At 42.1% G+C, this 23,742-nt stretch overlaps 1 protein-coding gene across 1 annotated transcript; it reads left to right on the forward strand.

The window, feature by feature from the left end:
* Positions 1–293: 293 nt before the first annotated feature.
* slc15a4 (solute carrier family 15 member 4) lies at positions 294–22,546 on the forward strand. The gene is made up of 9 exons (XM_079269981.1): positions 294–454; positions 671–1,309; positions 3,347–3,639; positions 4,353–4,494; positions 4,728–4,799; positions 6,476–6,656; positions 9,770–9,928; positions 13,558–13,716; positions 20,901–22,546. Exons 2-9 carry the CDS (start codon positions 728–730, stop codon positions 21,050–21,052), a joined length of 1,740 nt encoding a protein of 579 aa, XP_079126107.1. The 5' UTR covers positions 294–454; positions 671–727; the 3' UTR covers positions 21,053–22,546.
* The last annotated feature ends 1,196 nt before the right edge of the window (positions 22,547–23,742 follow it).

Here is a 23,742-nt window from a genome sequence, read left to right on the forward strand (position 1 = left end):
GCCACATACCGTACAGACACTATCGACCCATTTCCGTAATTTGTTTTATTAAAAAAAAGAAGACAAGAACCACACAGAGCATACTGCCGTCAGCTGTCACGTGTGTGTCAATGGTACAATCAGCGAAAATCAATAATAAAAAAAAAGGCTCCACCACTTCCTCCTCTCGGTAGCACGCCTGCGTCACCGGAACAAACTTACAAATCACATGGATAGACTGCAGCTGCCTCGCTTTACAAGGCGCGTGGGCTACATTTCACTTTTAGATCGTTTAAGTGAACGCAAGTGTGACAGTTTGTTGACTGTGAGCGGTGTGTCACGCGGTAGTAATGTGACACTGGTTTTTGTTGACTTCCAGTTCTCCTTTGAGAAAGTACTGATTTAAGACGACCCGAAGTAAATATCATCTGCGTTAATGGAGATATTTGAAGACCACTAGGACGCGTTTGGAAAGGTAATGTAAAACCCAACTCTTATTACCAAGCTGTCGTGTTGCTAAAGCTAGCTTACTTAAAGTTTGTACTGCATCTATTTATATATATATAAAATGAGGAAGAGGGCTCTTCTTGGATTCATGTTGTGAGTTCCGTAAAGCTAACGTTTTCTCTTCCTTAACCTCGATGTCAACGTTTAACCAACATGTTAAGCTCCTTTGTATTTTTCTTCACAGGTGTTTTAACTTTCCCCTAATCAAGAAGAAGCCCAAAACCGTTTAAGTTGTGTGAGAATGGCTAACGACAGGAATAGCGATGAGAGCACCCCTCTGCTGGACTCTGGGAATACCAGACCTTCACCACCACCATCAGTTTTCCAGGGAAGAAGACTGGCATGTGCTGCCATCCTGCTGGCTGAATCATTAGAGAGGGTTGCTTTCTATGGCATCACATCCAACCTGGTCCTCTTTCTCAACAGCGACCCCTTTTATTGGCAGGGCACTCAGTCGAGCCAGACACCCCTGATGTTCATGGGAGTTACTTACCTGATCTCCCCATTTGGAGGCTGGTTGGCAGATGCATACTTGGGGAAATTCTGGACAATCGCTTCAAGTCTGATCCTGTATTTTCTTGGCATGCTGTTCTTCCCTTTTATTGCCAATGATGACACCAGGATACAGCTCTGCGGAGAGGAGTTGGCGTTTCCTGTGCAACCTGCCGTGTGTCTGAGCACAAACACCACGACCCTCCCGCACAATGTGACCTGCCCTATCCGCGACCCGTACTGTGGCCCAGCAATCTACGGGGGACTGTTTTTAATCGCATTAGGCGTGGGTACTGTGAAGTCCAACATCACTCCCTTTGGGGCAGATCAGGTAGAGTATGAACAATGTTCATTTCGGTTCTCAAAAGGTCTGTTGTAAATGAGGAATGCTGACAGTAGACATATGCCTGTGTAAGATCGGGTATGCAGTGTGACATCATGGAGGTCAGACATGTCATGTGATGGATGCACCGTGACACTTCACTGAGACCTGCATGGTCTCGATCACCATGGCCACTTATAAGTATTTCCATTATAAAGCTGACATCAATCACAACTTCTCTTTTTCTCTCACACCACACACACAAACAATGCCTTTAATGAAACACAACATATCTGTTTGTGTGACTAAAATAAAGTCTTTCTACAGCACTCTGGTCATAGAAATGGGAAAGTTCATCAATAGGGTCATTGTTTTTCAAAATAATCTAACCGTGAGAGAGTAAAACCTTTTCAACAGGGGACTAGCCGGGTGAGCATGATTAGTTCTTGAGCCCACTATACTCATTGCAAGATTTTCACAGTTCTATCAAAGCTCCTTTTGATCATGTTCAAAAACACACACAATACACAACATCAAGCAAAATCCATACATTATATGGAGACCAAAGAGAAACGCAGAAACGGGAACATCTTCCAGTGGCAAACAGCAGAAAGGAAACCGCAGTATATGGAATACATCAGGTAGATGTTGCTGGTGCCTCAGGTTGACACGCAAAAAGTCATTCCACAAGTCGGCAAACATGCTACTTTATTTACTAAACTGCATCACTTGAAGGCACAACTTTCCCGCTAATTCTCCTCCAGATGAAAGTCCTAGGAGCTGGTAATCCTTGACCTTTGCTAAGTTTGAGTAAAACTGAATACTTTGTTACATGCGGCTTGATTTCTGTCTTGCAGTGGGAAAATTGCCATAGTCAAGGTTGTGAGTATTTTTTTATTGATATGAAACTTGATCATGCTGTTACAGATTACTTGGGCTGCCTGATGCATCTGTGTAGGCAGCTGGTGGTGGATAGCTCTTAAGACAGGGACATGGAATTAAAGCAGGATACAGGGGAAACTGTATCGCCACTGTCTGCCTTTCTTGTGCTTTTACAAGTCACATCACATGTAGTGTCTCTCATATTCTGTATTTAATGGAGGATCAGCACTAAAACAAGACCGTAAATTAGATTTTGTATTGTCCTGAAATTGCTATAGGCTCGGCGTAACGCAACCACTTACACTAATTGATCTTGTGTCAAAACTAAATGTCGGAGCTATGCAAGTACCCTGCTCTATGTACGCGTTATGATCGTATACCATATATCAATCAGGTGGTTAGTTTGAGCATGGTGATTATTTTCTTAACTGACGCTGCACAACTGCAGAGAGGAGCCCCAGTGAGATTTATGCTCAGCATGGGCTTGTGAATGCTGTGACATTATCTCCCCAATAGTTAATTGTAGCTGTACTGCAGCATCTTTTGTGCTCATATATATATAAGAAGGCATATCCACTTAATCACACATTGATACAATCTTTTCCTCCACAGGGATCACTGCATACAGAATGCATCGGTGCCATCATGAGAATAAGAATATTTGCCTTCACAGACATTTACTTGAATTTATTTGCAGTTTTAGTAGCAGAAAATGAATAAACAAAACGTTGCTGATATTTTAGTTATCCCTCACCGACGTTGTGGCCTTATACTTAGACTGCATAGCCCATGCAATGGTGGGGCTGCAACAATTTTGCACTATTTATTACATCATTATCACATTAAATCCAGTAATTTTCATGTGATGTCACATCCCTGTCATCAGCTGGTCTTTTTAGTTTTGTTACTTATTGCAACTGTCGCTTCAGAGTGCAACGTTATTTTTCTAATGTGACTTTCAGAACTTGCGCATCAAAGTGCTGATGACTACACTTCTTTTCTAGCTGACACGTGCTGTTAGCTGGCAATCAAACTTTAACGACGCACAGCTGATGCGATGTTAGGAGTTCATGGTTTTACCCCCATGAGACAAATCTTTTTCCTGTTTAAAATCCCCCTGTATGCTTTACCAACTTCCAATGACCTGATTAGATGTGCTCTTAGGTCAAAGACAGAGGACCAGAGGCCACGCGCAGGTTCTTCAACTGGTTCTACTGGTGCATCAACTTGGGAGCCATCCTGTCTCTGGGAGGCGTGGCCTACATACAGCAGAACATCAGCTTCAAGATCGGCTACATCATTCCCACCGCGTGCCTCGGGATCTCCTTCCTGGTCTTTCTGCTCGGCCGCACCGTCTTCATCACCAAGCCGGCCGACGGCAGCGCCTTCACCGACATGTTCAAGATCCTGGCCTTCGCCTGCTGTGCTAAGAAACCGAAGGAGCCTAACCTGCTCCGGTGAGAGCGGCACGTCGCCTCCTATGTGTCAGTGGTTTTAGAGCGCCGTATGTAGTGATGGGAACTGTGTTGTCCGGCAGTAAAAGTGGTAAAGTCTTTCCCTCAATGACAAACGGCATGCTCACGATAGCCGGGGTGCAGCAAAGCATTAATCGATCTCGATGGGAAGTTCTCTTTCCTACAGTGAAGAGTATCTTTGCTCATGGCAGCGTTAAGTGGGATGGTGACTACAGCGGAATAACACAGCTAGGTGTTGTTGGTGTGCTGTTATGTTAAGGCCTCCTTTTGATCCCCCTCCCAGTATACGTCTTTTCTTTCCACTGGTCCGGGCGTTCGTCTTCACTCCCTGTGGTGAGAAGTTATTCTGAAGAGCCGTTACTTGACTTTGAACCACAGCAGCTCTTTTGGTTCAAAAAACTTGACATTGAATATTTTAAATTGGCCAATCCCGAAGCCTTTCAAGAGTTCCATATTAAGACATTTTCTCCAGAGATGTGGATTATAGGCTTTAGAATAAAGTTTCTTTCCGATCTCTAGATGTGCTGTAAGATCTTCTGGAAAAAAAGGCTGATTTAAGTCTCGCACTTTTAAGAGTTTATAATAATTCTAGTGTATTCTGTATTTGTTTATCTATTCATGTGTTTATTTTATACTATAAATTACTCTTTCAAATCATATCTTAAGGGTTGTTTTTCTCTTTTATTTCCATAAAGCAACAAACCGACCCTGCTGGACAGTGCCAAAGTGACCTACGGAGGGAAATATCCGGAAGAGAAAGTAGAGGAAGTGAAATCCCTGCTGAAAATCCTCCCAGTTTTCTTTGCCCTCATCCCGTACTGGACTGTGTACTTCCAGGTAAGATCAACCCGCTTTAAGTTGAATCCAAATTCATGAGCCGTGCTTTACACAACAGGAAATGCATAAAGGGATTTAAGAAAGAAGGTAAGCTTTCTGAATGCAGCTAAGCACGTGCATGTGTTAATACAAGGGATGATTCTTTTCCGTTCCAGTATTGGAGACACCCTGGTGGTCCGTGAAGGAGAGAGTTCCCTCATGCTGCGACTCTAATCTCCTTATTGTTTTTGCAGATGCAGACGACATACGTCCTGCAGAGCCTCCATCTGAGGATTCCTGGTAATTCCTCAAACAGTCATGACCAGGTAACCTAAAGTGGTGACACTCAGTCAAAGTACCTTTTTCTTGTTTACGTCAAAGAAAAGCAGCATTAAGGTGACATGTTAAGCAACTACTATCTCATTCTATTGAGGTAAACATGCCTGTGTGGAGCTCTAACCTGCCGCGTCATAAGTAGGTTTGAACTAGATTTTTCAACGAAACCAAAGGAGTCAGTAGGTCACCGACACACAATGGTAGGCAACAGCTGGAGGCAGCAGCAAAGGTTGGTAATGTCTTGGGAATTAAGACTTTGCTTCACATACTAATACCCTGCAGATCAGCGACCCGGCTGTGACTTCTCCAAAGCAGCGCCTCCAACGGTTTCGTCCTGACTGTGCTGCTGCTGCTGTACCCGTGTCGCTCTCTGACAGATTGTATGTTATGTTCCGGAGGGCTTTGATGACTGAAATCCCCTCAGTTCCTCCGCATGATAGACTGCTCTTCAAAAAAATGAAAGATCTAAAAGTGATGCAATTGGAAAATACTAGGAAGTGTCGTATGTACAGTGCGCCTGTTCTTCTTTCTGAGGAGGCATGCTTGGGGTGATGGTGAAGTGCAGTGACTTCATGGAAACGTGAAGTGAAACCCTTGCGTTTAAACCACCCAATCTAAGCCAGTGCTGCGTATATGGAATACATATATTCTTACATTTCACAATACTCTGCCCTGAGACATCGAAACTATCTGTTTTGTTTACTCATATTCAGCGATGTTTATCTGTGTTTAACAACTATATCCACATACTATTTATCTAGTATCAAAAAACCAAACTGCTTTTTCTGCTACTAGTCTCGACACTTCTCAAAATCAAAAGGGAAGTGAGATTAGATACCTCTGTGATGTGCCCTCTCATCTCGCCTGACACATTTCAATGAAGGAACTGAACAAATACTACATCTTCAAATAGCAGTAACTGGGAGGCAGGAGTGAATGTGTTGTAATTTGGTCTAATTAAATCCTCAGATTACTACTCTAATGTAGTGGCATATAATTCATGTCTCCATTAATGTATAGCACATGTTTTTTTTGCTATGCATTAGTTGAATTACGTTACACAGGTGTTTGTACTTTTAATTTATCTAATCTTAAGCATAAGTGGTTTCCAACCTCTTAGGAATAAATAAAAGACCAAAATTCCATTTGAGAACAAATGATGCTATCAGAAGTGTTAAACCACATCAGGAGCTCAGACGGTACTTTGGAATTTGAATTGCAAAAAAACCATCTCCAGCAGTTTGCAGTCTTTCATTGCTCACTCGGTGAGCTATTGCCTCAACTTGTGCATCATTTGTCGGCTCACAATGGATTTTCTTCCTCTGATTGATATTTCATTCAGTCTGTTTGCTGTTTATACTTTGAATTCACAATAAAAGTTTTCAGCACGAATACCAAATGTAGTACAGTCGGGTACACTTTGCCTCGTGTGCAAATTACACATTAGAAACGAATAAATATTTTCTATTTCATTATGCTTAGTTTTGACCACCTGGGGGTGCCAAAGCAATGTCAAGCCCAGTGTTCACTCACTCGCACGTGTACGCTCATTTGCACACAAACACATGGTTAACTGTGTTGGAATCCACTGACATTCTCTGTAGTTTTCATGCTTTGTTGCTTTTTGAACAGCTTTGGCTTCATCTTTCTCCTCTGGGTCCCCCAGATGATGTTCCGCTTCCCCGCTGCCTGGCTCACCATGTTTGACGCAGTGCTCATCCTCATGCTGATTCCCCTTAAGGACAAAGTGGTGGACCCCATCCTGAAGCGCCGCGGCCTGGTGCCCTCCTCTCTGAAAAGGATTGCGGTGGGGATGTTCTTTGTTATGTGCTCGGCCGTGGCAGCGGGTGAGTGCGAAAGCAGAAATGTCCTCTCTACGCTGTCATACGAGAATGCCAAACAAACACTTGTGAAACAACAAAGTTAGTGCTTGTGGTGACTGCCACATGCAGTCAGTGCTTCCAAGACAAAGAGCAATACTGCTTTAGTTTTCATTTAACTGTTTTTGTGTTACTAATACAGAAGTTGCTGACAGAATATTGTTGCTCAGGGGTCTTTTAATCAGCACATGCAAAGGGAAGAACAGTCCCAGAGTTTTGTCGTTTTCTCCTCGCCCCCTAGAGAACAGGGGGAGCTGTGGCATCTTACTTTTTGGTCCTGAGTGACTGCATCCGAATGCGGCAGCGCTGCTCAGCCTTATTCATTTCTAGACAGTGGATTATTTTGGAAATAAAGTCGTAGCCAGGCCTGTCAGAGAGTGCGGCTGTATTGATTCATCCAGGCTCAACCCTTTTGAGAGAAACATGCCTGAAGGCAGGAAGAAAGCAAATCAGTAACACTCCTGAGAATCAAGGCCCATTATTTATCCACAATCACTGCCCTCTCTGAGACGCACAATACATCCGCCTGATAGGATATGAACTATTCTGTCATGAGTGACCTTCTAGATATTGACCGGTGGGCTTCAACCAGATCGCCAATTGACTATTAACGATGCGCTGAATCAACTTTGACAACAATTGTGAAGGATAATTCAATAGTATTGTGGGTCAATTAAATATTTTGACCATGCAAATTAAAAAGAAGAAAAACATTTTAGCTACAGCAAATATTATAATCTGATTAGCTATGTCATTATTAATATTAAACTCTTAAAGCAGCAGCTCTGTTCATTGTTTTACCAAGTGCTTCTTTTGTCCTTATTGAAATAAATGTTGGTTGTGTATGCTGCATGAGCGGCCCTATGAATGTACTTTGCAACACTGGAGCTGCTAAATAACATTATACTTGCGGTTTGTGTCATCCAGTTTAAAAAGAAATTGGTAGTTCTTTGAATCCTCATCTGCACAATAAAGATGATTATTGCGTCTTTATAGTCATCTAACGGCAGAATGTGTCAACAGAGAAACGCGTATACAACCTGGTATTTAAATGTGGTTCAGTGGCTATCTTAAAAGAAGCATTTTATTTTACCATATATGGTGAAAGCTCACCTTTTGACAGCTTAAATCCCACAGCACAGAGTTCACATGTTACTAGTTGCTGACTTGAGCATATACAGTAAGTGGTGATGTATAGACGGAATGTGAGATCCATAGATGAAGGGGAAGAGTACCCCTCTAAACATCTGTGAGGCGTCTGCGTCAGTTGTTGAGGGTAAGAGAGGAAAAGGTGATTGCCTAAAAACTCATCGTATTTTATTTAAGCCTGGAGAAGAAGAGATGAGAGTTTGTTGAGGGAGAGTCTTCAGATGTTCTAGCGAGTTATTAAAGCCTGACTTAGCCCATCAAAAAATCATCCTTTTCAATCAGAGAGTTGTGAACCAAACCTAATGTGGAGGACATGAGCCTTCCTGGAAGGAAAGGTGCCCCAACATGTTCATTTTGTGCCGTTCAAAAAAGCTATTTAGGTATTTACTTTTCCATTTGGCTTCTTGAAAGAGAGTGCAATCCCTGCATTTGAATTCAGACTAAATGAATTACTGAATATTGCAGACAGCAATTTTGAGTCCTGGTAGTGGAGAGAAAGGGCTTATGATGTTGCAGTAATCTGGCTATTGGTCGCAGATCGGTCCAGGAGGTGAATACACAGCTAGTGTGCAACACAGTTCTGACCTGTATTTTCTGTACAGTGATGCACTCTGAGTTATTTAGATATAGTAATAATGACGTCTCTGCATCTTGTTTCTAACAATTATTAATCCAACAATAATTCCCTGGGCCTTTGTCCTGTTTATCCCCGGCATGGCCTTGCTTGACACACATTGACTCCTGTGAGCTGCCTTGCACTGTTGGTATATTTTAAACTGCGTTTTCCCCTCAGCTGTCTTCCTGTATGTCCTCAGTGCTTATCTGTGTTCAGAGACCGACAGACGATGCGAATGACCAAGTGTGGCATCATTAACATTAGCCACGCCGCTGCCGTTCAGAGTTAGAATCACTTTCATCATGTGCAGGAATTCTGTCATGAAGTCATTGGTGTGGCGATGTTTCACCGGGTTTCATCTTGCTCACTGGAACAGCTGGACTGCCCATGTAGCGCAAAGGGACAGCAGCAGACAGGCTGTCAAGCCCGACGCCGTGCTGCTTCTGATCCGCTTGTACAACAGTCCCGGACTTCCACCACATACTGGGGCCAGCTCTGAAGAGCTGCGCTGACATTGCTTTTGAAGAGTTTTTTTTTTTTTAGCATGTTTATCACATTCTTTTAACTTTATATATTCATCTGCTTTGGTTAAAGCTCAATGGCTTTTAGGTGTTTTTTTTTTTTAAATTGTTTAATGAAAGCTTGAGCAGAGTTGCCAGGGATCACACTGGGCTGTCTGATGTGTGATGTTCAGTAAGTGGGGGTGAAAAAAAGAGAAGCAAGCAAGGGTGTGTGTTTATAGTGTGACTCTTGCTCTAGGCAGCCCAGTGGCCACACTCACTGAGATGGGCAGCTGGTATTATAGGATAGCCGGATTACAAGGCCACAGCTCCTCTCAAATACAGCATTAAGTATCGTTCTGATAGGAGGCTGTCTCTGGGAGTTATCTGGAAATAGCCGCTGGTTACATGATAATAGCGCTATCGAATAAAGCTCTTAGGAGGCAGTGGTTGATGACAACTGCTTGGCTTTCATTATTGAGCCGTCTGCACTGTTCCATTACTAAATGCCATAATATGGAAGCGTGCAGATGTGATCTTAATGAAGTGGTAGGATAGTCTTAACACTCGTTAAATGCTTAATGAACTGTCACTGAATCCTCTAACTCTGGCAGCATTTAGGCTGTTTGTTGGTGTCACGGACTTAAATCTTTCACGAGTGTTTCTTCAGCCTTTAGAGTCACCGGCTGCCCTGTTTGCATTTTGTTGTTTTGCATCCTGTGGCAAAATTTTCACCATGTATGCGTTATCCACATTTTCTCCCTCAGCTAACAGTGCTGATGTGCATTTTCTTTTTTTTGTTTCCGTCCGCTCAGGTATTTTGGAGACCAAACGCCTGGAGATCGTCAAATCAAAGGGTACCATTGCCCAGAAGATTGGCAACATGTTCTACTACGCGGCAGATTTACCCATATGGTGGCAAGTGCCTCAATATGTGCTGATAGGAATCAGCGAAGTCTTTGCCAGCATTGCAGGTACAGTTGTTGGATATCTCCTGTGTCTCGTTTATCACCACCAGCAGGTAGACGTGATGATTCAGACTAACGGTAAAATACAGTATCCTCCAGTGGTTAGATGATTAGAGCTGGTCTTGAGCCGCTCTGAATGGACTGTGGGCGTAGCGCCTGTTCTTCTAAGCAGAATGCACTGATGATGAACAATGTGTTTCTTTGATGATTCATTGCCTGCACCAGCTTAATGCGTTTGTGGCTTGTAGTCCATATTAAATAGACCAAGAAGTCGATCGATAATTGACAATCCCGATGCACGGCGTTGTTCAGTAATGGGACATTTTATAAATACAGTGCGGATAACCTTTTGAAGTTGAAATGGGGATGAAAGCTATGACTTCGCTCCGGCCAGTGACCAGCCGCACAGCTTTCCCTCAGTTTGTTTCCAAACATACGGTAGAAAATAGGATGGATGAATGCACAGCTATGCACCTTACACTGTACCATGCATCCCCGAGGGCTATAGTCACAGTGGCAACACAATTAACACCGTAAGATAAACTTTTCACCTCCGTGTTCAGTGTGTTGACATTTACCACTGTGAGCTTAAATATACACTAGCATATGAAATAGTAAAGAGAGATAAACCTGATGAATTGTACTGAAATACGCTGCATTGCAAGTTCAACTCTTAATTATCCAATTAGCATGCGTCCCCTGCGTTCACACTGCTCATGCAGACATATTACACTAGAATATGCTGGTATGTCTTTTGAGGATGCTGGAAGTTATATTTCCATTTAGACCTCTACTCTCAGAGGCATTCTACTGTAGGCTCTATCGGCTGCAGAGCCAAAGGAAAAGACAGTATAATACATCGGTCCAGCTCATTGATTGTAAAGGGTATTAAACTAATCAGCAGGTTGACAAATGTCTCACTGTGGAGCACAAACTGAATGCGATCAATCTCTATCGGCGTGTTAGGTTCGAAGCCAAAGCTCCAAAGGCAGATATCTCAAAACCTCGGCACAATAAGCCCAAATTATCTGCTTGACAATCTGTTTGGTGATTAACTTGTTCTGAAAGTCCTACGTTTTAGATTAACCTGAAATAATCCTTAATTATTATTTTGTGTCTTAATGGTGGGTTGAAATCCTTTGTGACTAGCTTTAATCTTCTACCAACAGAAAATATGACTATTCAAGATAGATTACATCACTTCTCACACTGGGAAGCTTGTTATAGTCCCGTGTCTTATTTGGATTTAAAGTTGCATTCCTGTTGCGGCTTGAACGATTCGTCCCAGTTAATATCATTCGAGGAAACATGCCCATCAATATGAGGCTACCCATAATCCTTCACTGGAAATGGGGTAGAGTTTGCATTGCCTGGAAAAATAGATTTCCTGTTCTTCTTTGAGAAATGATTTAAAAAGAAAAGCATTGAATCAAAGCAAGTCAGAATACTTTTCGCTGGAACTGTCAGCTGCAGACTTCTTCTTGATAATTTCAAGGTATCAGATGAAAATTGCTCTTTTTTCTTTCTTTTTTTCTTTTATTTTTTGTGAGCCCTGACCTAAACAGGAAATGTCATTTCATTATAAGCTATGAGGAGTAAGGCCATATTGTTCCAGTAATACAAAAATGTGACAAAGTGAGAAATGGCTCTCATGTTACATAAAATAGCGGTTGCAAAATCTGAGACAAGAATGGAAGCAACAGTATTCTTTAATAACAGAGCGGAGTTTGGGTCTGTGAGAAATGTGTGAGTGATATAGAAAATACAGAAATCTGCCTCGTATTATGTTTATCTGTCTGTTTGTCTGTAGTTTTGTTCTTCTCTACTGTAATGATCAGGGCTTCAGGCCTCTGTTATCTTCTGGGTCAAATTTGTTGAGGCCGTGAGCCACGATTGAGTCATTCTCCTGTTGCTACGGGTCATGCTGTTGTAGGTTCTTCTATATAGCACTCGCTTTATTTCTATATCAAGAGTGAAGATTGAACCATTAATATTAAAGACTTTTTTTTTTTTTTTTTTCTTCATCACAGTGGATGGATTATCAAGCCGATCCAGGCAATGCAGGGTGTTTGTACGAATGAACATACACATTCGCTCCATAAACGGCTTTAAAACAGAGAAGTATCAGGGTCCCCATGACAGTGAAACCCAGACATAACAAAGCTATGGGGATCCTTGAAATAGACTTACTCTCCTCTCTCCCGCCATACTATCCCTCAGGGCTTACCTAAAGGAAAATTGGCTGACAGAATTGTGACATACGTCTGGTTAGGAGAAGTATTTCCCTGTAGTATTCTTCCGTTTGAATAAATCTGTTTTCAAACGTCCTCGCTGCAATCCCCGTTCTAGTAGGACGATTGGTAATTCTTTGCTCGTACACCACCCAAGTTTGTCTGCTTTCAGGCAATGGGAATATGCATAAACTTTTGCAAAAATGATTCCCTTTAGTATTTTAATTATGTATTGCGCTTCTAAAAATCTGAGAGGCTAATGCTATTTTCTAAGAAAGAAAAATCCCCCCGACGAATCGCCAACGATGCCCTTTGGCGGAACAAATGTGTGTGCGTTTTAAATTCCAGGCCTTCCTTTTTTTGAATAATTCTGCCCTTTGGTCGAGAAAGGTCGAGCTCATTTAGATTGTTTCTTGAATTATTGTTGTCACAAACTTAACATTATGTGCAATCCAGTTCTTGTCACACTATTGGTCTGTACGGTCCCCGTTACCGTGCAAAGCTGTATCTAGAACCCGGACCAGCCTTTTTAGTCCCCTGTGATATGCATGGCTATTGACCAGTGTTTTGCTATCAAAAGGTTGGCTTAGGACATAAACAAATGTATCATTGTGAACTTCTGGAAAGGTCATTCATGCTCTCTACTGAGTAATAGGGATATGTTTGCCATGCTCTTATCTCGTTCTTTTTCTTCTGAAGCGTTCCTTTGTGCGACTAGCGCAGGTATCTGTACGGAAACTGCCCGTCACATTAATTCGTGCAATGTCCCCCTCCAAGGAAGGTCTTAAAAGGCAAATGTATTTAACCGCAGCTCCCTAATCTCTACAGACAGATGTAGCTATTGGCCCTCATTTGAAAAATCACATGTTTGAGGCGCCATGAAATTATCAATGTCAGCTCTCAGGCAGACATATCTCGAGGTAAAAAAGACACGTTTGATGGGGTTTTTGTGTCTTTCTTTTTCTCTTAGGTTCCTTGCCCATTTTCTCAGTCCTTTTTCTTTTTTTTCATGACACAGTGAATATTGAGTGTTTTTCTGGAAATAAAATAATTTCCAGTACCAAGCAGAAAAGATAACAAACAATTGCACCACAAACCATTGCCCCCCCATTGAAAATATGCTGCCAAGCAGCTGCCAACGAAGCCTTTTGGTCTCGTATACAAACAGTCAGTGTCAACAAACCCCGTCGTATTACATAGCTGCATGATGATAGATATTATACCTCAGTGAATGGTGTTACTTTGTTACTACAGCCGTCATAGCGTATGACTAAGTAGCATGAAATTACAGGCTAAATTACTCCGTCGCTGACTGTAGCATGGCATATAAACTGCTTTCACTATTCTATACCCAACATTTCAACAAACATCTGTCTTGTTACTCTTTTTTTTTTTTTTTTGCAGGTCTGGAGTTTGCATACTCTGCAGCCCCCAAGTCCATGCAGAGTGCCATCATGGGGCTCTTCTTTTTCTTCTCTGGGGTTGGCTCCTTCGTGGGCTCCGGTTTGTTGGCTATTGTCTCCATCAACAAGATTGGCTGGATGTCATCCCACAAAGACTTCGGTAAGAGAATACTGTAGCTTGTACGCTCATTACGTGTGTAGCGGTCATTGCAAATCACACAAGAGGCAGAAAACGTAACTGATTAAATCCGCTATAATCAACATTTTTATAATAACGGAGCAAATGAACATATGTCATGTGAAAGGGGTCAGTCTTGGTGCTGCACCCACAGAGAACTATCACTTGACTTTCCTGAACGTTCGGAGGAGCTTTAAGGCTTCTTTCAGCTCATTGTTTTCTTTTCTAGCCTGCAGCTTCACTTTTTCTTGGTTCAGTCTCACTGCTCTCATAGTGTCATTTTCAGCCTCAGCAGGCATCTGCTTTCAACGCTCTAAAAACCCGCTCGACACTGCCAGCGCAGCACCAAACGGACAAAGTTAGCGACTAGCTGGTGAACACAGTCAGATATTTCCCTCCGGAGCAGAGGAGAGTGAATATGAACCTTGCAACCACCAGGTGGTCAGAAACAGCTCGCAGCTCGATGATAATGTTGCTAGACGTGTAAATCAGTGTTGTGTTTCCAGTTAGTCACCGCTGGCAAAACAATCACTCATTGCCAGTTTAAAGCTAAGCATGTTTTTTATTTGATCTGAGAGGTATAGAATATATAAAGCTTGATATACTATAATCCTGACATTGCACAGAAAAAAATCAATTGACCTAATTGTTTGAAGATTGACACCGCTGCCCTTTGACATGCATGCAGACTCACAGGGAACATGACTTTGTCTGGGATTAAATTTAAAGAAAGATGCTTCTCTCTTCAAAATGTCGTCGAGGTGATTGATCTCTGCTCGCACAGTTTTCTTCGGGCTGCCCATAATCCGCCTGAATTGAGCATTACAGTTGTAAATCCTGCTGTTCGATGCTCAGTGCATGTGGAGTGCACTATTGACTTTGCACACCGACTGTATGTATGGACTCGTAATAGAATTGTTGGGTATCGATTTCAGAACGCAGCACGTTTTTTCTTTTTTCTTTCAGGGATGCACAGAGTGCTCATAGCTTGTGCTGATTTAAAATCCACTTAAAGAGTTTGTAAATTAGATGCAGAGAGAGAGGGGGGGAGGGGACACAGCGCACTGTGCACTCCTCCTGTTTTAAGACTGTTTCCCATAATAAATGGACATGTCAGACTAATGACAAAAGGTTTGTGTAAATCTGTCCAAGTGGTAGAATAAATAGTGCGGCGGTGGCAGCAGATGGATGGGCTCCCTACCGAGAGGAGGCTCCCAACCCAGATGCACTTTTCTCTGAGCATGCGGTAAATAAGCCAACACTGTAAATTGTTTACCCACAAACACCTAATGGCTCATTAATACAGTGCGCCGACAGGTAGGGGGGGGTCTTTCTGATGATGTTAGCACTGGAAAATGCTTGGCACGCTTCATAAATCCATCCTTTGCGCAGCCTCGCTTCACTTGAGGGCCAGTTTAACTAGAGCCAGATTGCCTGTAAGACTTATTTTTGCTTTCCAAAACAAGTCATTTAAAAGGTGAGCCGCAGAAATGGAACAAAACATCCTTCTGGCCACTGATGAATAACACGCAGCACAAAGCCGAGGCATTAAATACAGTCTGGGATCATGCAGTTTGTTTTTGTGGCTTTTTAAAAAAAAACAAATTTATACACTTTGTTGCATGTTTGCTTCTTCCACATCTCACGGCTCTCTAGGTGGAATGGATTAAACTTATTTCCATGGCTGCGGGCAGAATAGTGTGCAGTAAACAGCATTTTGGGTGAGCTGTGCCAAGTTGTACTGAGCTGTACGGGCCTGAAGACAGATGAGCAACATTAATCACAGGCTGGGGGTCTGATTACATAGCCCTGGATAAGTAAAGCTGTCCCTGGAGCGTTACATGGAGATGGCACTGCTGGCATCACGCTGGTGGATTGCTCCGCTCTCCTGTCGTGCTGTTGCTCCTTCTCTCCCTGCTTTGCACCAATGTTAGTCAGCATCAGTAAGTGTCACAGCTAGTCTGCCCTTTGTTAAGCTTTCACCAGCTGGTTTGGAAATGTTAAAGAACAAGTCTCACATTCTTGGTACATGTGCACGTTTCTTTTTGTGAAGAGTGTGGTTGTTCACTTTTTGTGACTGAATGTTGGCGACGCTAATAAGAAGGAAAATGTCCCGTGCAGATTCGTTTGGCTCAACTATTCTGTGTCTATAATTTGTACATAATTATGGGGTCAGTTCAGTCTCAATATTGATAAATGCACACATAAAGAGTTCTATTTAAATGACTCTCCACGATTATATTTTTCAGTGGACTAAAAAAATAGTTTATATTTAATAACTATTTTGCCGTAGATTGAAATATATTCTTGTGGAGAGGGTCATTTATATTGAGTCGTCATCTATCACACCAGTATATAACACCATCTCGTCCTTTCCTGCATGGAGCCGTTTTAACCTCATGAGTCAATCAAATATCAACCTTTACTTTCTTCACCCTCATTATCTTTTACACATGAGGAGCTTTTTGTTCCTAGAAAATGTCTATTGTTGCATTTCTTTTTTCTGCCTTTGTGGGAGTGTCATTCACTCAGAGTGAATGTTTTATTTGTGAGCCTCTTTGGTCACATGACAGGAAACAGCCGATTTCTTTGACCAGTGTTCAAGTCGTGTCTGATCTTCTATCGGAAGTCTGGGACGTGTTCAGATGTTCAGAGAGAGCTGACATTCGCACATCCTGCTCATGAAGTGCTGGATCACATTCAGTGAAATGTCAACGTTTTAATGGAAACCTTTAATGTCAGGTCTGGCAAATTTAACAAGAACTCTTGCTCTGTCTCAGAATGCATTTTGTGGTGCATGTATTAGACATGTCGGAGGCAAATACAAATGTTAAGCATGCTGTAGTCATTTATAAAATGCCGCCATCAATCACAAAGTTTAATGAGCAAGAGGGGAACTGCAGAAAATATATATTTATATAAATAGTTATAGCTGAAACAAACATTCATTGATTCCCTCTCTGATTTCATTCTGAGGATGGTATTGAATGCATTGATGCATTCAAACGTTGGGTCACTGCACTGAAGGTCCGGATCAATTCATCTATTTGCAAACGTTGAATTGATATTGACCCGTTTCATCTGGACTCTCATGGTCTGCTCAAACCCACTCGCAGGTAACTTGTGCCACAAGTTTATATCTCTCAGATATTAGATGGTGTGTATAGATACATATATGGTGTATACGCCCCTTCTGTTGGTGCATTCAGTCTAATCACAATATTGTCCTTCACTAAGTCAAGAGCTGTAAAACGGGTCCACATGTGGAAGTCTTAAAGAATGGTGTAACGACCAAAATGATCCACTCTGATTGGCCTCCACTATTCCCTCCCCTTAAAATAGCTGTCAAATACTTATGGGCTTCATTAATGTGTTTTACAGCAGGTCCTTGTTTAGTCTTTTGCTGCTGTAATCAGCCCTCCATATTTGTGAAAGTGGGGGCGCCTGAAGGAGGTCGAGCCTAACTTAATGTATAATGAAATTAGATCAAGAACCGTTACACAACTGAAACCTTGCAGTTTTTCAGGCTGTTCCCAAAAACATTAGATCTTACTTTTCTTTTTGCCAGTTCTTTTGCATTCCTTGGGTCCTAGTTAGGAGAGACGTTTTAAAATCTGGAACAAAGGTTGAGATCCACTCACCGGTCAGCACAACGCTGCGGTAACATTTTCTTAAGAGTGAAAATGTCCTAAAATCTGGATTTGGATTTGTCATGCTGACATTCAGTGCCTGCTTAAGGGCAAACTCAGGGAGTGTTGCATATGTTGCTGTAAATGCTGCACTTTTTTTTCATATTCTACTTTAAACCGATCATATTTTACGAAACGCTCTGGATGTTCCCCCAACATCGTTTGTACGCTATAGTCCCAGCTCTCTGTAAGCCGTACCGCTCTGTTAATTAAGACTGCGGTGGCACACACTTGGTTTATCTGTTCAGGGAAAGTATCGATTGAAAATGTAAGCGCGCTCGCTGCTAATGCACTTCCCGTTTACTCCCATGCTCTCCTGTCGAACACGTTGCACTGCATGAATTATTCATGGTTCTTGGTCTTGTCTTTTTTTCCAACAATTTCAAATTTTGACCAAATTTAAGATGATTACAAAATGAGTTAAAACTGTGACCGGGGGTCAAAGTGTCGTGTTTTCCACCAGCCAGCTCTCTGTTCCTAGATCAAAGGTTTCACGCCATGGAGACGGCCCAATGCGGCGCGTTATTTTATAGCGCTCGATTTCTAATTATCCACAAGACCGTGCACACAACACAGAGAGAGAGAATTATTTATATGCACGATACACTTGGTAACATTACAGAGTGATCCGCTCCACTGATCACGAGTGATCGTGCAAAGCACAGGGATAACGTGCTTCAGATGAGTTAGTCCTGCTCTTTGATCGGACGCCCTGCTGAATCATGAAGAACATGCAGGTCTCTGTGTTCCATTGGGGATACGTTGTGACGTGGCTGCCTCGTCAGCAGGAAGGTGGATGTTCTACAGGCCTCTGTTGTGAAACACTGGCATGTTTTAATCACAGCCTTTGACATTCAGCAGTCGAGTTTAATGCAGAAAATTATTTCTAAAATGTTCCCATGCTAACGCGCTAACTAAAGCTGGTGAACATTATACTTGCTCGACTGGTTGTAGACTCATTTTGTGGCGGCGCAACGATGAGCGCAAGCAGCGCATTGACCTTTTTAAAAAAAAAATGAACCTCTATTTGATTTTATGGTATGCTACTCAGGTGGGAGGAGATGCCCAAACAGGTGGGAGGTTCATTCCCATGAGGCAGTGGAATGCAAATTGTGAGTATTTTGAAAAGTCAAGCTGATAAATCTGCAGCCTCCGACTGGAGAAGTGTCTTTACGCGCTGCCGTCCGCCGTGTTTACCGCCTAATGACGCCAGGCTGCTGCAAAATAATCCCGTACACCTCTACACACATCATGCAGGACGTTATGTGGGAGAGATTGGATTACCAGAGCTCGTTAATAGCCTCCTGTCAACCTTTTTATACAAACCTTTTGATATTCATTACTAAGCAAATGCTGCTGTCATATTAAGATACAAAGGTAACTATTTACAACATGAAATACAGTGACTGAAATGGCAGGATTGATATGATGCTTCACCATCTGATATGATGACAATACAAGCTTTTTAATTCATTTCTAACACCATTGTACTTACTTCAATTGTTTTTAATTTTCATTATTTCAAATCCACAACCACATGCTACTGACTGTTGGTCGTGTGTGAGTTCACGTCGTTCTGCTCTGCACCGTCCACACAGCAACACCATTTCCTGGAGAAGCGTCTTTCCATTTGTTGAGCTGTTGGTCATGCTTCACTGTGATTGGAACAGCTGTGTCCGAGAGATAAGACCAGTGCTGTGACTAGCTGAGAGTGCATTCACTGTTCACCACGCCCTCTGATCTACACGACTTCAGCCAGCCCTTTTGCACGTTGCGCTGCTGCAAATACATGAACCAAAATGGCAGGTGTGCCCGGAGACGCCCACACAGTTTGTGCCCCAAAGACCGAACGTTTTGCACTTATTTCTGCAAAGGTTTGTTTAGTTTGTACCCGATTAAGCTGCTCGAGGTTTTATTGGGTGATGACCTCAACGTTTCCACCGTCTCTTATAAAGTAAATCCTTAAGTGTTCGAGACAGCAAACAAACGTTTGCATTGTATCTAGTGTCTGCTGTGCTAGTATGCCTGCATCATATTAGACTCATTTTAAAAGGATTTTGTGAAAATAGCTAAAAAGTAAGATGGGAAATCCTGTAAATCCATAACCGCCATCTTGACCCAGGGGACTGTTAACCTTAAATTGACATGTGTAATTAGACTGTACTCGAATACACTCCCACACGTTCCCTGCTGTGTGAATAGGCAGTGCTTGAAATGTATACATAATTAAAATCAACGCTTCTCTTTCGCCGGCTCTTTATTCGGCGTGCGCTCCACGTGGAGAAGCTAATAGAGCTTTCTGAGGAAGACGTCAGATTGCGCCGGGGCTTCTCATTTGACGATAATGTAGTATGTAAGCTATGGTGTCGCTGCTGAAACCGTGCCTTACATGGAGCCTGTTAAACCCAAGGCACGGTTCTTCTGTGCTGCAGAGGTTTGTACAAGGCCACCTTCAACAAAACGTCTCCTCGTCAACAAAAAGTTGTAACCGGCCTCATCGCATGCTGTTGGCTGCAAAGTCAAGTGGTCTGCCTGACGTGGTCAAGAGGACCAGAAGCGGCTCTAATGCCAATCCAATTGTCTCCACACTTGAACAGTGGAGACATTTGTTGTTGTTTTGCCCTAGATGTAAAGCCCTAGCAGAGCGATAACAGGATTTCTTTAGATCTCCCCTCTTGAGCTTTGTGACCGCTTCAATCAACACTCGAGCAAATGTTAAGATGAATAGAGTTCACCGGCTGCTGGTTTGAAGTCTCCAAACCCAGTAGGACAAAATAATGGGCGTCTTGAAACTGTGTGCCCTTCGTTCTGTCAGTCTTATCTGTCTTTTTGTCCCCCCCCCCCCGGCTTCCTGTGGAGAAGTCATACAGCAGATCACACTGGAAGCATCAGTTTATGTTTTCCTATCATTTTATTTTTTATTGCATCCCATTCCCAGGAGGAAACAAACCGTCCTTTTAATATGGATGAAAGACTCCCTGGTTCGAATCGCAGCTGTGAGTTATTTCTGACGCTTCAGTCCCTCATCAACGCCGCCTTTCTGTCGATGAGCGGGGTCAACCGTCTCCACGTTCAGAAGGTTTCGCCGTGGCTGAGATGAGACGTAACAAGCCCCTCCGCTGAATCCTAAATCCTGACAGCGTCGCGCTTCCCTGCCATGCTCACTTCAAGTCTGCCTTTTATATCTAACAAAAAAAGAAAAGAAAGCACAACAGCCTTTGCCTTTGGTATTCTCTTAACACGTCGCAGTACTTTGTGATAACAGAACCCTCCTGATGTCGCCCTCGGAGTATGTCGTGACTGACTCTTTTGTTCTCCAAATTTCCACATTTGTCTTTTTTTTTTCTTTTTTTTTTTTGTCGTGCAGCTCAGTTTTTAAGCGTCATCTGAATGCCAGTCTTGCTTCTCAGCTGTTTGGAGTCTCAGGTGTAACATATCTCGTCATAATAATAATGTCCTTGTTTTCTCTCTTTCCAGGTAATATCAATGACTGCTCTCTGCACTACTACTTCTTCCTCCTGGCAGGGATCCAGGGCGTCACCTTGCTCGTCTTCCTTATTATCTCTTTCAAGTATGACAAGCAGAAGGGCAAAGCGGGAAGCCAAAGGCAGAGACTCCTCTCCTCTTGACCTACTCTCATGTCGCCATATCCCCCTCACCATACCTGCCTTTTTCAGTCCTATCGCTCAGTGCCCAAAGACCCTGTTGAATAGGTACTTACGAATCAAATCCCACAGAAGTTTGGTTTACCTCTTTCATTTACAAATGATCCAGTCAAGACTGTGTATTTTGTATTTGTTTATTTGAGCTTTTAAGTGGTGGGTCTTCATCCTGTTCTTTTATAATAATCATGATTTTACATCACTGGATGAATGCACAGGTACCACTGAAGGTATAGAGATGAATGCAGGAGCCATGTTTGAATTGTTTCTACTGTACTCCCTCACTCCTGTGTGTTTCCTCTCGTTGCCTTTCTTTGATCATTTGCACTTGACTTGAGGAGTGGTGCCATTAAAAATTGGTTGTTTTTATAGTTGCGTTTTTGTTTTGTGCTCTAACAAAGTCTTATTTTTGGACCGACTCTTTTGCTGTGAAACATCAGTATTCAAATGATTTCTGGACTTCCGTCCACTGATGTGACATTTTGTGCATTAAATGTACATATTCAGCATTATTTCTCGATTACAATTACCCTGCTGGGCTTTTAGAGAGCTTGAAATACCTATGCAGTCACATAGTTGTGATTGAATGGGAAATGTGTTCTAACTCCGGGGGTAATTTTATGTTGTTGCAGAATCTCAGAAATCACTGCTTTTAATGACAATAGGGCTCTTGTTTGAGGAGATTCCAAAGAAACTATTATTCAAATCCATTAAGAGAAACAAATCTGCCACATTTGTTACCACTGCCTGAGATTACATCCTATAAATCCTCAAACAGACCCATACATGAATACTAATAACTCCTCATCTTACAAATACTCCATGACTCCATGAAGCTTCACGGCAGTTTTTCCATTTCTGGTCAAGCTGCAAAACTGCATGAGACAAACCACTAATTGGAAATTAACCTTAAGCTTAACAGCAACCTTGAGTGTGCTCTTAAAATATCCCCTGCATTAATGCTCCGATCATGATATATCAAAAAAAAGTGCAGACTTAAGATATAAAAACATAACCCATTCACAGTGACATCTTCTTTACAGTTAGAATTCCATAGACGAATAAAGCACAACTTTAACAGTATTTGTTGTCGGGGACGTTTTACAGTGTCGTGGCTTTGCAGCTTTGCCCGGAATTCTTGAAAAAGCCGCTTCTTTGTATTTATTAGACTGATGCATTTGTTTTAGCATTATACTGTTAAGAGAAATGGTTGTGTGTGTTGCTATAATTCTCAGAGCAGGTATAGCACAAGGTACTGAATTTTATTAAAACAAGAAAACTCTCAGGGCTCAAGGAATAACGGCACATAAAAAAACAAGAAGCTATTTCTTCTGTTTAATTGGTCGGATGAATTGATGTTCCTTGTTTTATTTCATATTCCATACATGCTTTCTTTATCATTGCAGTCCTCTTCAGAAAGGTTTATTTTGTAATTATATTCTGTTTTCATGACGCTACAGAACTGGGATATTGTTTTTGTGGTTATACGTTATTAAAGTGAATTAAATTGAGTATTTGGTTTGTCATTTTCAGCCATCGTCTAAATTAAGCACAACTTGCTAAGCTAGTTCAGATATCTCGTCACATCACTTTACCTGCTTTCACTTATTTTTTCACTGCTTTTAAAGTTACAGGTTCTGCGGTCAGTTCATATAAAAGGAAAATGTGTATCGCATACGTTCTATTCTAAACGTTTATACCGAGAACAAATGTTTCACGCTCCAGAGAACATTGATAGCATGACATGTTTTAATTTCAGGCGGCAGAGTGACCCTGTTGTTCAAATGAGAATCACGAATTGTGCCTTTTAAAACGTGCCAGGATGCTTTCGTGATCAGCGCTATGGTGTGTTGCTCCGAAGGGAAACCCAAAGTCGACAGTGATAATGCTTTATATTTCAAAAAACACACCCTGTGGCGGCTGTTAGGGACAAGGTTGCAAACACTGAGTTTTAAAGTCTCATTTTGCGTTCCCATTGGGAGAGGCAGTATATTTCTTCTCTGTTTCATCAGACACAGACTGAAATCAAGACGCCATCATAGATCATTTTTTAATGCTAAGCCCTCGCAGCCACGAGGCTGGGAGAGGGCTATTTCCTGTTTAATTTGGTCAGAGAGCCCACATCGCCGTGACTGAGCAGACCGCTTAACTAATGTTGGAAACCAACACAATGCCTCCGGGTCATAATTCCAGTGTGGCGGCTTGTTTCTCATGTTAAGAGGAATTTCTGACACGTCGAAGTGGTTACGGAGGCAGAATTGCAAAGCAATTACATTGAGATATATAGCTTTGGAGCTGACCTCAAAATATTTTAAGTTTATTTATTGGCCAGGATTTAAGCAAACAAGCACCTCCAGACTATATTATAATACCTGCTACTGGTTTGGTTTTTTCTTTTTAGTGTTCATGTTTTTGGCATGTTCCAGGAACCAAGGTAATGCATTGCCTCTGGAGTTTATAGAGTTCTAAATTTGATAGATTTATTTAACCATTGTAGTATAATGGGTTGAGTTGGCAATGTCTGTCCACCACCTTCTGAAATATCTCAACTGTAGGATGGATTGTTTTGTACAGACATGCATGATCCTCAGAGGATTAATTCCAATGACTTTGATGTTTCCTATAGCGTCACCAGCAGGTTAAAGTGAAATATCTCT

The sequence above is a fragment of the Melanostigma gelatinosum genome, assembly GCF_949748355.1.
Source record: "Melanostigma gelatinosum genome assembly, chromosome: 6".
Taxonomy (NCBI): Eukaryota; Metazoa; Chordata; class Actinopteri; order Perciformes; family Zoarcidae; genus Melanostigma; species Melanostigma gelatinosum.